Source organism: Myotis daubentonii, chromosome 4 (genome assembly GCF_963259705.1).
Source record: "Myotis daubentonii chromosome 4, mMyoDau2.1, whole genome shotgun sequence".
NCBI classification, from domain to species: Eukaryota; Metazoa; Chordata; class Mammalia; order Chiroptera; family Vespertilionidae; genus Myotis; species Myotis daubentonii.
The window spans coordinates 15,895,140-15,907,682 of record NC_081843.1 but is presented as its reverse complement, the minus strand read 5'-3'; the positions used below and the strand labels follow the sequence as shown (position 1 = coordinate 15,907,682).

General features: G+C 42.9%; 1 protein-coding gene across 3 annotated transcripts in view; it reads left to right on the top strand.

Moving 5' to 3' along the window:
- TRAP1 (TNF receptor associated protein 1) overlaps nt 1-12,543 on the top strand; it is a 65,650-nt gene that overhangs the window by 28,989 nt on the left and 24,118 nt on the right. The window contains exons 2-5 of one of the 3 annotated variants that reach the window (XM_059692952.1): nt 4,710-4,803; nt 9,296-9,460; nt 10,268-10,350; nt 12,120-12,260. In XM_059692952.1, coding sequence (XP_059548935.1) covers nt 4,710-4,803; nt 9,296-9,460; nt 10,268-10,350; nt 12,120-12,260 — 483 coding nt within the window. Of the gene's footprint in view, nt 1-4,709; nt 4,804-8,761; nt 8,801-9,295; nt 9,461-10,267; nt 10,351-12,119; nt 12,261-12,543 lie in introns of all 3 variants that reach the window. The other 2 variants (XM_059692950.1, XM_059692951.1) reach the window with 2 other exon arrangements.

Here is a 12,543-nt window from a genome sequence, read left to right as displayed (position 1 = left end):
CCCTGAGTCCGCAGGCCGACGCTCTATCCACTGAGCCAAACCAGTCAGGGATATACCTTCTCTTTTTTAAAAAATCGATTGTAGCCCTAGCTGGTTTGGTTCAGTGGATAGAGCGTTGGCCTGGGGACTAAAGGGTCCCAGGTTCGATTCTGGTCGGGGGCATGTGCCTTGGTTGCGAGCACATTCCCAGTGGGGGTTGTGCAGGAGGCAGCTGATCGATGTTTCTCTCTCATCTGATGTTTCCAACTCTCTATCCCTCTACCTTCCTCTCTGTAAAAAATCAATAAAATATATTATAAAAAAAAAATCCCAACTTTAAAAAAAAACAAAAAAATAAAATAAAAAATAAAAATCGATTGTAGAGAGAGGAAGAGAAACATCGATTTGTTTTTCCATTTATTTATACATCTGAACTTTCTTCAAACATTTTCTTTCTTAAGTTCAGCAATTACCTCAGTAAGATTTGTTTTAAGATTATCAATACTCTACACATAAAGCACTTCACTTTCCACTTATGTGTCAAATAAAGATTTGTATTCCCTCAAAAATGTCTAAGTTCTTACCACTGGTGTGCTCAAACATTTTCACCCTATTATGTTTCAGGGCTTGTGTGAATAATTTTCTACTAAGGTATACTTATACTTACATCCTTTCAAGAAACATCCAACTCCCTGAATACAAGGAAACAAAACAAGTAACAAAGAGAGGGCCATCGCTGAATGGTCAAAATATAGGACATAGCCCTGGCTGGTGTGGCTCAGTTGGTTGAACATCCTGTGTACCAGAGGGTAGCTGGTTTGATTCCTGGTTAGGGGACATGCCTGGGTGGGTTGCAGGTTTGGTTTCAGTTGGGGTGCGTGCAGGAGTCAGCCAATTGATGTTTCTCTCTCACATTGATGCTTCTCACTGTCTCTCTCTAAAATCAATAAAATCATATTTGAAAAATATATATAGTCCTGGCCAATGTGGCTCAGTTTGGTTGGGCATTGTCCCATGTACCAGGAAGTTGCTGGTTTGGTCAGGGGCACATGTAAGGTTGCAGGCTCAATCCCTGGTGGGGGGTTTGCAGAAGGCAGCTGATTGATGTTGCGCTCTCACATAGATGTTTCTGTCTCCCTCTCCCTTCCTCTAGAAATTAATAAACTATTCTTTTAAAAAAATTTATATATATACACACAGTATATTATCCCAAAAACTATATACACACACTTTGAATAATTATAAAGGCACTGTTTATTAAAATACATTTCATTTTCAAAATTGAGCTGTCAGCTGTTAAAGTGTGTATACATTTCTTTTATTTTTATTTTTTTAAAATATATTTTATTGATTTTTCACAGAGAGGAAGAGAGAGGGCTAGAGAGTTAGAAACATCCATGAGAGAGAAACATCGATCAGCTGCCTCTTGCACACCTCCTACTGGGGATGTGCCCGCAACCAAGGTACATGCCCTTGGCCGGAATCGAACCTGGGACCTTTCAATCCGCAGGCCGATGCTCTATCCACTGAGCCGAACCGGTCAGGGCGTGTGTATACATTTTAAAAAATATATATGACATATATGATGATTCTCATCATTGATGTTTTCATTCCTCCTTCTCTCTTCCTCTCTGAAATCAATAAAAACATTTTTTTAAAGTGCATAACTTAAGATGCAGTTATGAAACAATATCATAGTAAGGACTATGGCTGATAGATGGTGATCTTTTTAAAAAGCAAAAGAAATACCCATTCTTGTTTTTAAATATGTTCTTATTGATTTTAGAGAGATGGGGGAAGGAAGAGGAGAGGCAGAGAGAGAGAGAACCATTGATTGGCTGCCTCCTGGGGCGAGCCCACAACCCAGGCATGTGCCCTGACAGGGAATTGAACCGGCAACCTCTTGGTGCATGGGATGTTGCTCAACCAACTGAGCTACACCTGCCAGAACCTCATCGTGTTTCGACTCATTTGGCGGTTCCTACAGGCAGTTGCATTTTTAATTGCTGCTTACTAGTTAAAAAAAAAAAAAAAGGCCTTGTAGGACCACTAACACTGTCTGTTGGCTGACCTAATATTCTTCTGCTTGAGCATAGTGGTGTTTATGCTGATAAAACGTTCCATGATTGTAAAAAGAGCTGCTTTCCTACTAGATGCTTTGTCTTCCCCCAAAATGTGGATGTTCTTGTCTTGAAAAAGTTGGATACTAAGAAATATAAGCTTGTTAATTTGGTAACATAAGCTATACATTGACAAAAAGTTAATAGTAGAAGAAATACCACAAGTTGGCTTATAGCAGAAATTTTAAATAAGCAGCATAGAAAATAAGTGATCTGAATTTATAGTAGGGAGAGATTATTGTCAACTCGGGGGACAGGAGACTTGATGGAAGAGAGGCCTCACACTGGGCCTGAAGCAGTTCAGGTGGAAAGATAGGATGTGGTTGCAGGTAGAGGAAAGAGCATGAGCACCAGCAGGTGTGTGTCTGTGTGTGTATGTCTGTGTGTCTGTGTGTTTTGTGAAATTCAAATTATTAGTGCTTCCCATTTCGTGTAACCCCAAACCACTGAATAGATTAACATTGTGACATTGTAGCCTGACACTGAGGTTTGTGGTTTTCTCATAGGGTGTAGAGGAAACATGAAGACAGATACTGGGCACAGAGTGTGTTTGTATCTGGCTCAGGCAGATTTATTGCATTATTGGTTTATTCTTAAAGCCATTGTAGAAAGTTCAATTAACTTGAAATCAAACCTGTTCTTAATAGTGCTCTTGCTTAATCTAATCTTGGAATTATGTTGAAAAGTCTTCAAATCCTGGTTGGAAATATAGATTGCTTATTTTTTCCCCTTTCCCAAACTATGAGGACTTCCATTACTCCCATTATAAACAACATATTAAATCCTTTTAAAAGTATTTTGAGTACTAAGTGGAGGAAAAACAAAAGATATAGGAAAAATAAAACAAGAGAAAATTGTTTAATATTGGAGTTACAAAGGCCTTTACAAACAAGACTAATTTCCTTAATATAGGGTGTCCCCAAAAATGTATACACACTTCGAATGATTATAAAGTCAGTGTTTATTAACATACATTTCATTTTCAGAGTTTTAAAGAATCTTCAGAAATGAGTAAGTTTTTGTCAGTGTCTATTTTCAAACTGATGGAGCAGGCACTGCTGATAATGCCAAGCAATGGAATTGCAAACATCAAGAATCATTTAGTTTGGTATGTTTGTGCCCTTAATTATTGCTGGTCAACTATTGCCAGGCTTGTACCATAAACTTTATATTTTATGTATCCCCATAAAAAAGTCTAGTGGCTAAATTTTCTTTGTTTAAAGCTTAGTCTGGCTTTACCCATTATTTCAAATCAGTTAAACCTGCAAAGGAGTGAAAATTAAGTGAATTATCAGCTGTCAAAGTTTATATACATTTTTTGGGGACACCTTGTGTGTAAAGAGCACTTACAAATCAATAAACAAAAGATAGAAAATGTGGTAGAAAAATGATCAGAGAATATCAACAGTCCATTAACAAAAAAAGACAAAATAAAATATTTTAAAATATGGATAGATGCTCAATATTGCTCATAAGATAAATGTAAATGAAAATGTAAGTGCAATAACATTTTTACCTGACTGATAGCAGAGATCCAAAAGTTTCATAGTAGCACTGTGTTGGCATGAGGTTGGGGTGATACACACTCTCATATGTTGCTGGTGGGCATGTAAGCTGATACAGACTCTCTAGAGGGTGACTTGGCAGCACTGACCATATTTTAAACTAGCCATAACCCTGGACTAGATGTATACTAAGATGTAAACTCATGCATAAGTGAAATGACACATGTATAAGAGTATTTCTAAAGCATTTTTTTTATTTTGAAACATTTTATTTTGAATTAATCTCCTACTTTACAGAAATGTTATAAAAATAGTACTCAGGATTCCCTCTCTTCACCTAGTTTCCCCTGACATTAATATCTTGCATAACTATTGTACAGCTATTGACAACTGAAATAACATTAAACAACACTGTTCAGTTATCTGCCGATTTTCTTTTAAGTTAGCCAGTGTTCCCATTGATTTCCTTATTTTGGTCCAGGAATCTACATTGCACTTAGTCATATTTCTTCAGTCCCCTCCAGTCTGTGATGGTTCCTCAGTCTGTGTTTGTCCTTCAGAACCTTGGTGCCTTTGACCATTTATTTTATAGGAGGTCCCATAATTTGGGTTTGTCTGATGTTTTCTTGTCATTAGATTGAGATACATTTTTGGCAAGAGCTTGACAAAAGGAAGGCCATGCCCGCTCACCACACCAGGAGTTGCAGGATGTTGACTCATTTCATTCCTGATGATGGTGATTGTGATCACTTCGTTAAGGGGTATTTGCTACTTTCTCCATGGTAAACTGGTTTTTCTCTTTAAAATCAATAAGTATCTTGTGGGGGCATAGTTTGAGATTATGCAAATATTCTGTTTCTGGTGGACCTTTAAATAGCCATCAACAATTTATACCTGTCACAACTATTACTATGCTTGCTTAATGGTGATGTCTATTCCATCATTCCTTATACATATATTAATTGCAGGTCTACTGTAAGGAAGGCCCTTTCTCCACCCCTCCCATTTGTTTATTATTTATTTAAGTATGGACTAACAGGTACTTCTTTTATTTGTCAGTTTGCAGTCCATTACTTTCATTATTCTGTTGCCCGGATTGTCCTAGATTTTGCTGTTGGGCACACCTTCCTGTAGGAGCCTGTGTCCTTCCGGCATGCCCCACCCCTTCTGCGTCCTTCATCACTTTCTGGCACCCCAAGGTATTCCAGGCTTATCTTGTGTGTTTTCCAATGTCCTGATTCCGTTCAGCGGACAGTGGTATTTACAAACCAAGATCTGGTGCCAGGGAGGGTGACTGCCCACCCTGGTTTGCCCAGGATGAAGGTGCTTCCTGGGAGATACAACTTTCAGGTGGGCAGTTCCAGGATGGTCGCTCTCCCTGGTGCCAGGTGTGCCCATTGCTACTGAGGTGGATAGAGCATCGGCCCGCGGACTGAAGGGTCCCGACAGATTCGATTCCAGTCAAGGGCACATTCTAGTACCTTAGTTGCAGACTTGAACCCCAGCCATGGTCAGGGCTCATGTGGGAGGCAACTGATCAATGTGTTGATGTGTGCCTCTCACATCGATGTTTCTCTGTGTCTCTCCTCCTCCCTTCCACTCTATAAAAATCAATGGAAAAATATCCTCAGGTGAGGGTTACCCAAACAAAAAACAAAGAAGAGGTAAATTTAGACACAGGATATACACACAGGGAAGAGAGGGCTGTGTGATGACAGAGGCAGAGGTTGGAATGATGCACTTACAAGCCAGGAGCACCAAGGATTGTGGGTAACACCTGAAGCTTGGGAGAGGGGTGTGGACGAACTCTCCTAGAGCCTCCACAAGGAGTCAGCCCTGCTAACACCTTTATTTCGGCTTTCTGGCCCCCACAACTGTGGGAGAATGCATTTCTGTTGTATTCGTCCACTGGGTTTGTGGCATTTGGTTACACAGCCCTAGGAAATCAATACACACAATCTCATTAGTTTGTAGTTTATCCTTCCTGTGGGTTTTTTTTGCACAGATTAGTGGAAACAGATATTTTCCTGTATTCCTGTCTTTCTTCCATGAAGGGTAGCATGCAATAGATAACACTTTGGAGCATTATGTTTTTTTAAACATTTTTTTTGTTGTTGGTAATTCTCATCTCAGGACATTTTCCCATTGATTTAAGAGAGTGGAAAGGAGGGGGAGAGACAGAGAGAAACATCGATGTAAGAGAGACACATCAATTGGGTGGTTGCCTTCTGCATGCACCCTGACCGGGGCCAGGGGTCGAGTCTGCAACTGAGGCATGTGCCCTTGACCCGAATGGAACCTACAGCCCTTCAGTCCACGTGCCGATGCTCTACCCACCGAACCAAACTGGCTAGGGCTGGAACATTATTTTTAATAGTACAAAACCGGAAGCAGTTTGAACATTCATAAATTGAGCACTAGTACCCATCATAGTAGAACATTTTGTGTTTGTTAAAAAGAATAAGCAGCTCTCTGTAATGATTTGGAATGATCTCTAAGATGTGTACTTGATTAAAATATTTATACATATAAGAATGGAAATTTTTAGAAAAAGTATGCCAGCCATATATCAAACATCATTACCCTCCCTGCCCCCCACCACATATACACACTAATTTGGGGGCAGGTTTAGAACAGGCAGTTATGGAGGTCTCAAAATACTAAGAGCCGTTAGCCTCTGAATTTTTCGATTTCCTCTGACTTCTGGTTTTCCTTGGGGTAGGGAAGGTTTTAGCTGAGAGGCAATGGGAGAATGCAACCTGTTCTTTTCTGAGGACCAAAAGATAGATGGCAAGGAAAGGACTCTGCTAGCAGAGCAAGGCAGGGCAGGAAGTGAGGATAAATGGTAAGCCCAGCCAGAGTGGCTCAAGTGGTTGAGTGTCGTCCTGTACACTAAAAGGTTGCCAGTTGGATTCCTGATTAGGGCACATACCTGGGTTTGTTCCCGTCAGGCTCATACAGAAAGCAACAGATCAATGTTGTGAGCACTCTCTCTGAGCATGTCCTTGAATGAGGATTAAAAAAAAAAAAGATTGCCCTAGCCAGTATAGCTCAATGGTTGGATCGTCAGTCTGTGCACAGAAGGGTTTCGGGTTCAATTCCCAGTCAAAGGCATGTACCTGGGTTGCAGGTTTCACCCCCGGCCTTGGTCGGGGTGATGCCTCTCTCACATCAGTGTCTCGGTCTCTATCCCTCTCCCACTCCCTCTTTCCCTTCCACTCTCTCTAAAAATCAATGGAAAAAATATCCTCAGGTGAGGATTAATAAACCAATAACAAAAGATTAATTCAGTAAATTCTGCTTTTATGCAAATGGAGTGGATCAAGAATACTCCAAATAAATTCACCAGTGAGGAAAACCAGCATCTCTTCTTGAGGGTGTGAAATCTAATGTTTGGGGTGTCAAAGTGCTCCCTGTTTGTCAAGATCGAGCTTGATGGTATATGGAGAGGAGGGCAGAGGCACCCCCAGTGCTGGTTACCATACAGGTAGGGGCACAAGGTGTATGGAGGATGTTAGCAGACCTGCTGGGTTGGGGCTTCTGGAAGGAGGTAGAATTCTATTGGTTTGTGGAGTGGTTTGGTGGAGGGCCTGGAATACCACCCCGAAGCATTTAGAGTTGACAAGGTTGCATTCAGGAATAAATCCTCCAAAATTGGGGAAGTAAGATGGAATTGGTGTCAGAAGATGAATGTGTAGAAATTTAGGGGATGCACTGGGGAGACTGTTGTGTAGGAGACGAGCTCGAAGGTAGGCAGGGACAAGGGACTGGACAGGGGAGGACTGCCCACGTGGCTGGAGGGGATAGGGGCCGTGGTAAACGCTACCTAATGTCTCTACTGGAAGAAGACTTGGGAAGACTGCACCTCTGCCCTTCCCTTTGGCCAGGTAGAGGGAGTGGTTGCCAGGTGGAAGCGGGTAAGAGGAATATTAGGTGAAAGATTGTCTAAAAGGCTGTCAGTGTTTGCTGAAATGAGGAGGTCTTCTCTTCTGGAGGGCCTCCTTCATCCTCCTCATTTTAGTGGCTCCGACGTCAGTCTGTCTGGATCACAGTGTTTCATGTAGAATTTAAATCCAGATCCCATCCTGAAGTGAACTTGGGTCTGACGTCCCTCAGACATCTCTTCTTTATCCCCCTCTCACTGGTTTTGTCCCTGGAGTCTAACTGTGCTTTTAGGCAGAGGGCCCCCACCTTTGGTGGGAAACGTGCTCATGTCTCCAAATGTGTCCAGGAGTGCTGTTCCTGGAGGGAAGAGCTCACCGTGGGCTCTCTGCCTGGGCTGGGGGGCTGGCTGGGAGCTCAGGGACTTCAGCTCCCCTGGCCTGGTGCAGAGCAGCCCTCTAACCAAGTATCTTTTACTTCCAGAAGAAAGAGATACCCCGGGGTTTTTGTTTGTTTATTTGTTTTGCTCCTTTTTTTTTAAAGCTCTATGGGTAAAGTAAACACTGAGATTAGGCACAGAGAATTAAAAATTTAGACTGGAAATTGAATATTTTTTGAGTTGGGATAGATTTTTTTTTAAATATATTTTATTGATTTTTCACAGAGAGGGATAGAGAGCTAGAAACATCGATGAGAGAGAAACATCCATCAGCTGCCTCCTGCACACCCCCTACCGGGGACGTGCCCACAACCAAGGTACATGCCCCTGACCGGAATCGAACCCAGGACCCTTCAGTCCGCAGGCCAACGCTCCATCCACTGAGCCAAACTGGTCAGGGCGGGATAGATGTTTTTAAAGTATTCTGCACAGAGGTAATGGCTAAGGCCATGTTATTTATAAATCTAGGAATAAGCTAAAAAAAAAAGTCAACTTTGTATACCTTGTAGGCATGTGGAAGTTGATATGTTGATTTTAAAACCATAAGGTTATTTCTGGACATTCTGTCAGGCACCATTCAGCAAGGTCTAGACTTCCACTCGGAGGGTCTTGCATGTCTGACCTGTAGCCTTGAAAGCATTGGCCATGAAGCACAGACTGACTGATGCCAGTCCCCAGGCTGGTGGTCCTGGAGTTGGTGCGGGACACTGTCCTGAGGGGCTGTAGTGAGGATTGATTCCCGCCAGGTACAGTGGAGGTGTCCACTTGTGTTTGTACCATCTGTCCGCCGGGCCGGGGACACCAGCATATGACGGGTTTCCCATCTTCCTTTGCAGTGGTTCCTGGGGCCACTGTGCTGAGCAGTTACAGAAAAGGTGAGAGAGTGAGGCCCCTTCCTGAGGTAGAAGAGATCCCTCGCTACTTTTCCTTTTTTCAGTACACTAATTTAAAAAACTGACAGTTTCAGACAAAAATGAAAATAAAGGAATCAACAAAGATCCTTTAGAAGAGGAGACTGTTTCAGAATATTAACATTTAAACATTTGGATTCCTCTCAGGGGGACATATTTTCTACATTTTTTCATTGCAGTTAAAGTGAGGAAGGCTGGCCTGTCCTTGTTCAGGCTCCTGTGGGGGCTGTGAGCACTGAGGGATGAGGGATGTTTGAGTTGGGGACTTGATACAAGACCTCACTGGGGGTGTGTGTGGGAAGTGGCGCCGCGTGGCCCTGTCTGTCTCCGGAATTCTGCCCCTGAGTTCCGATACTTCCTGGTATTTGACTTGGGTGAGGATGTTACCAAATACGTTGATGACCACATTAGGTCATCTGTTCCCGAGGGCTTATTCTTTGTGCATGTTTGTCTTTTCAGGAAAACCAGTTCTGTGTCCTTGGAGAGCCCCGGTCCAGTCCAGTTGCCCCAGGCGAAACCTGGCTTTGAGCTTCCACATTGCACGTCCATTCAGCTCACAGGCTGCAGAGGACCAGAAGGAGGAGCCCCCACATTCCATCATTAGCAGCACAGAGACCGTACAGGGTACTGCATTCAGCTGTGTTGGGGTCTGGGAAGGCTTAGCTCCTGGCTGGCTGGTGAGGGCAGGTTTTTGAGGTGGAAGTAATGATTGCTGGAACCACCCACTCGCTTCAGACACAGGAAGGTCTTGGTTGGAGGGAGCGTTCCTCAAAACAATGAATGTGTCCTCGGAACTCCCAACTTTCATTCTGGTGTATTGCCCCCTCTAGTGGTCACCCATGGGTTTGCGACGGGGCACCTTCTAAATAATGATTCATGGCACATCTGTTAATAATCATGGAAGCCAGAAGGAAACTCATTATTGGCCTGGCCGATGCAGGACCACACGCTGAAGTTGTCCTTTCATTCCTAAGAAGTGTAGAGAAGCAGTCTCTAGAGCCAGTCCCAAAGTGGGTCCATTTCTGGCTTTCAAATGAGACAACAGAATCTTTGATGTTTAGGTTGAGACTGAGGTTTTCTTGTTATTCTGCTTCATAAGTAATTAATTTGGAAACCAGTGTTTTGAAGACTGGAGTCCAGGGTCTGGTTGTTGATCCAGGCCGATTCTCATGACTGGACACGTTGGGAAGTACAGGCGGGTGAGAGTTGTCTTCCTTTGCCCCTTTCTGTGGAGAAGGAGGCCCCACTAGGTTTGTTCTGCTCCTGAGATCCTGCCATAGAGCCCCAGAGAATTGGTTTCTTTCTTCTTTATTTTCTCTGGCAAAATGTTTAAAACTCATTACCTTAAACATTCTTTTGAATGGTGTGTAGCATATTCTTCCATGAAAATAGAAATTAAACTTTATTGCTGTGTCTGTGATTCATTACTAGGTTCTGTTTCCAAACATGAGTTCCAGGCTGAGACAAAGAAGCTTCTGGACATTGTTGCCCGTTCCTTGTACTCAGAAAAAGAGGTGCGGTACCTTCAGTCACTCCTAGCATAGCAAGGGTTTTTGTTTTTTTGTTTTTTTGCAAAACTGTTTTTATACTATTCTGGGGGAGATGCCAGATAGTATATTAGCTCTGAGAATGCACTAAATTTAGACAGATCTTAATCTTAGTTACCAGCCAAAGTATTTTTGCCAAAATCTGCTTGGGTAAATATCTAGATGATTCTTTGGGCCAATTGACTCTGGAAATTAATTAATTTTGCTGGTAATTTAAAAGCCCCTTTTCTCATCAACTGGTATACTTCCTTCGTTCTCGAGGATCTCTTGGACTTCTGTGGAGTAGAGCAGGGAGGGGCTACTAAGGACCTTTTTGAGGCGATTAAAACTCATCTAGGGATCACAGGCCATGAAGAAATTAGAGAACAAAGAGGCCATCATTGTTTCCATGTTCATTATTACTAGGTTGCAAAGAAGAATTTTGAAGAAGGGTAAAGCACCAACTTCCAAAGTTAAAAGGGACTTTTCAGGAAATATTCCCAGGTCTTGTGCTCATAAATATTATATTTATGTATCTTTCTGATGTCCAGCTTCTGTCCCCTTGGGGGTCAGATCAGCCCACTTCTCCCCTCCCCCACCCCTGCCCCACCTGTGTGCTGGCTTCACTGTAAGTAGAAGGCCTGTTTGAGGGAAAGGTGCTCTTCAGACACTGGTGGCTGAGGGGGCCTGTGGCCCTTTAACATATATATATATATATATATATATATATATATATATATATATATATATATATATATATATATATATATATATATATATATATATATTGATTTCAGAGAGGAAGGGAGAGGGAGAGAGAGAGAAACACCATCAATGAGAGAGAATCATGGATCGGCTGCCTCCTGCACGCCCCCTAGTGGGGATCGAGCCCGCAACCCAGGCATTTGCCCTTGACCAGAATCAAACCCGGGACCCTTCAGTCCACAGGCCGATGCTCTATCCACTGAGCCAAACTGGCCAGGGCCTGTGGCCCTTTTTTTCCTGAACATGGTAGGCCAGTTTTTGATGATCCTAAAGCAGTGGTTGGCAAACCGTGGCTTACGAGCCACATGCGGCTCTTTGGCCCCTTGAGCGTGGCTCTTCCACAAAATACCACGCGCGGGCGCGCACGTATAGTGCGATTGAAACTTCGTGGCCCATGCGCAGAAGTCGGTTTTTGGAAAGGAGATAAATGAAACAAGTATACAAGACGAGTGTGGATGGGAGAGTTGGAAGGGGTCAACCTCAGCGAACGTACCTCAGTCAGATTGAGGCCATCTTAGGAGTACCCTAATTACGTTAATAACAATGTACCTACCTATATAGTTTAAGTTTAAAAAATTTGGCTCTCAAAAGAAATTTCAATCGTTGTACTGTTGATATTTGGCTCTGTTGACTAATGAGTTTGCCGACCACTGTCCTAGAGTAAATGAAGCCAAACCCAGAGAGTCTTTCTTCAGTGAGTAGGAGAAAGATGTTTGCGAAATATTTTGTCATTCCTGGGAAAGAGATGGGAAAGAAGTGGTTTCTCAGAGGGTTTTTCTTAAATTTTTAGTTAACAGATTGACACCTAACTTCAGGCTTGATTTTCAGGAGGAACAATCAGTAGAGTTAGAGGGTACTGTATAAAGCTGTGGGAAGTCTTTATGGTTAAAAACTGAATATTCTGTGGCAATTCTCTCCTCCTCTTAGCAGTTGCTGCAGATGCTGCTAACCAATAGGTCCTGCATTGTTAGCATCTATGTTCATTCCTGCAGGTGTTTATTCGGGAGCTGATCTCCAATGCTAGCGATGCCTTGGAAAAGCTGCGTCACAAGCTGGTGTCTGAAGGCCAGACGCTGCCAGAAATGGAGATTCACTTGCAGACGGACACGGAGAGAGGCACCATCACAATCCAGGTGCCTCCTCCTGCGTCCTGACGGGTGGCCGCCTCCCTGCCTCTTGTGCTGATGCCATTGAGGTGACGGGAGGTGGTCCTCTTCGCTCACTGGGGGAGAGGAGACGGACCTGCCCGTTTGTTACGCCTCTAGGCCCCAAGGGTTGTGCTGACCATCTTTACAGCTATAATAACTCTTGTTTTAATATACAACCACAACAACACTTGTTCAATGTAGAAAGTTTGGAAAACACAAATAAGTAGAAAAGGAGGAAATTTAAAATAACCCATCTGTCTATTTAGGT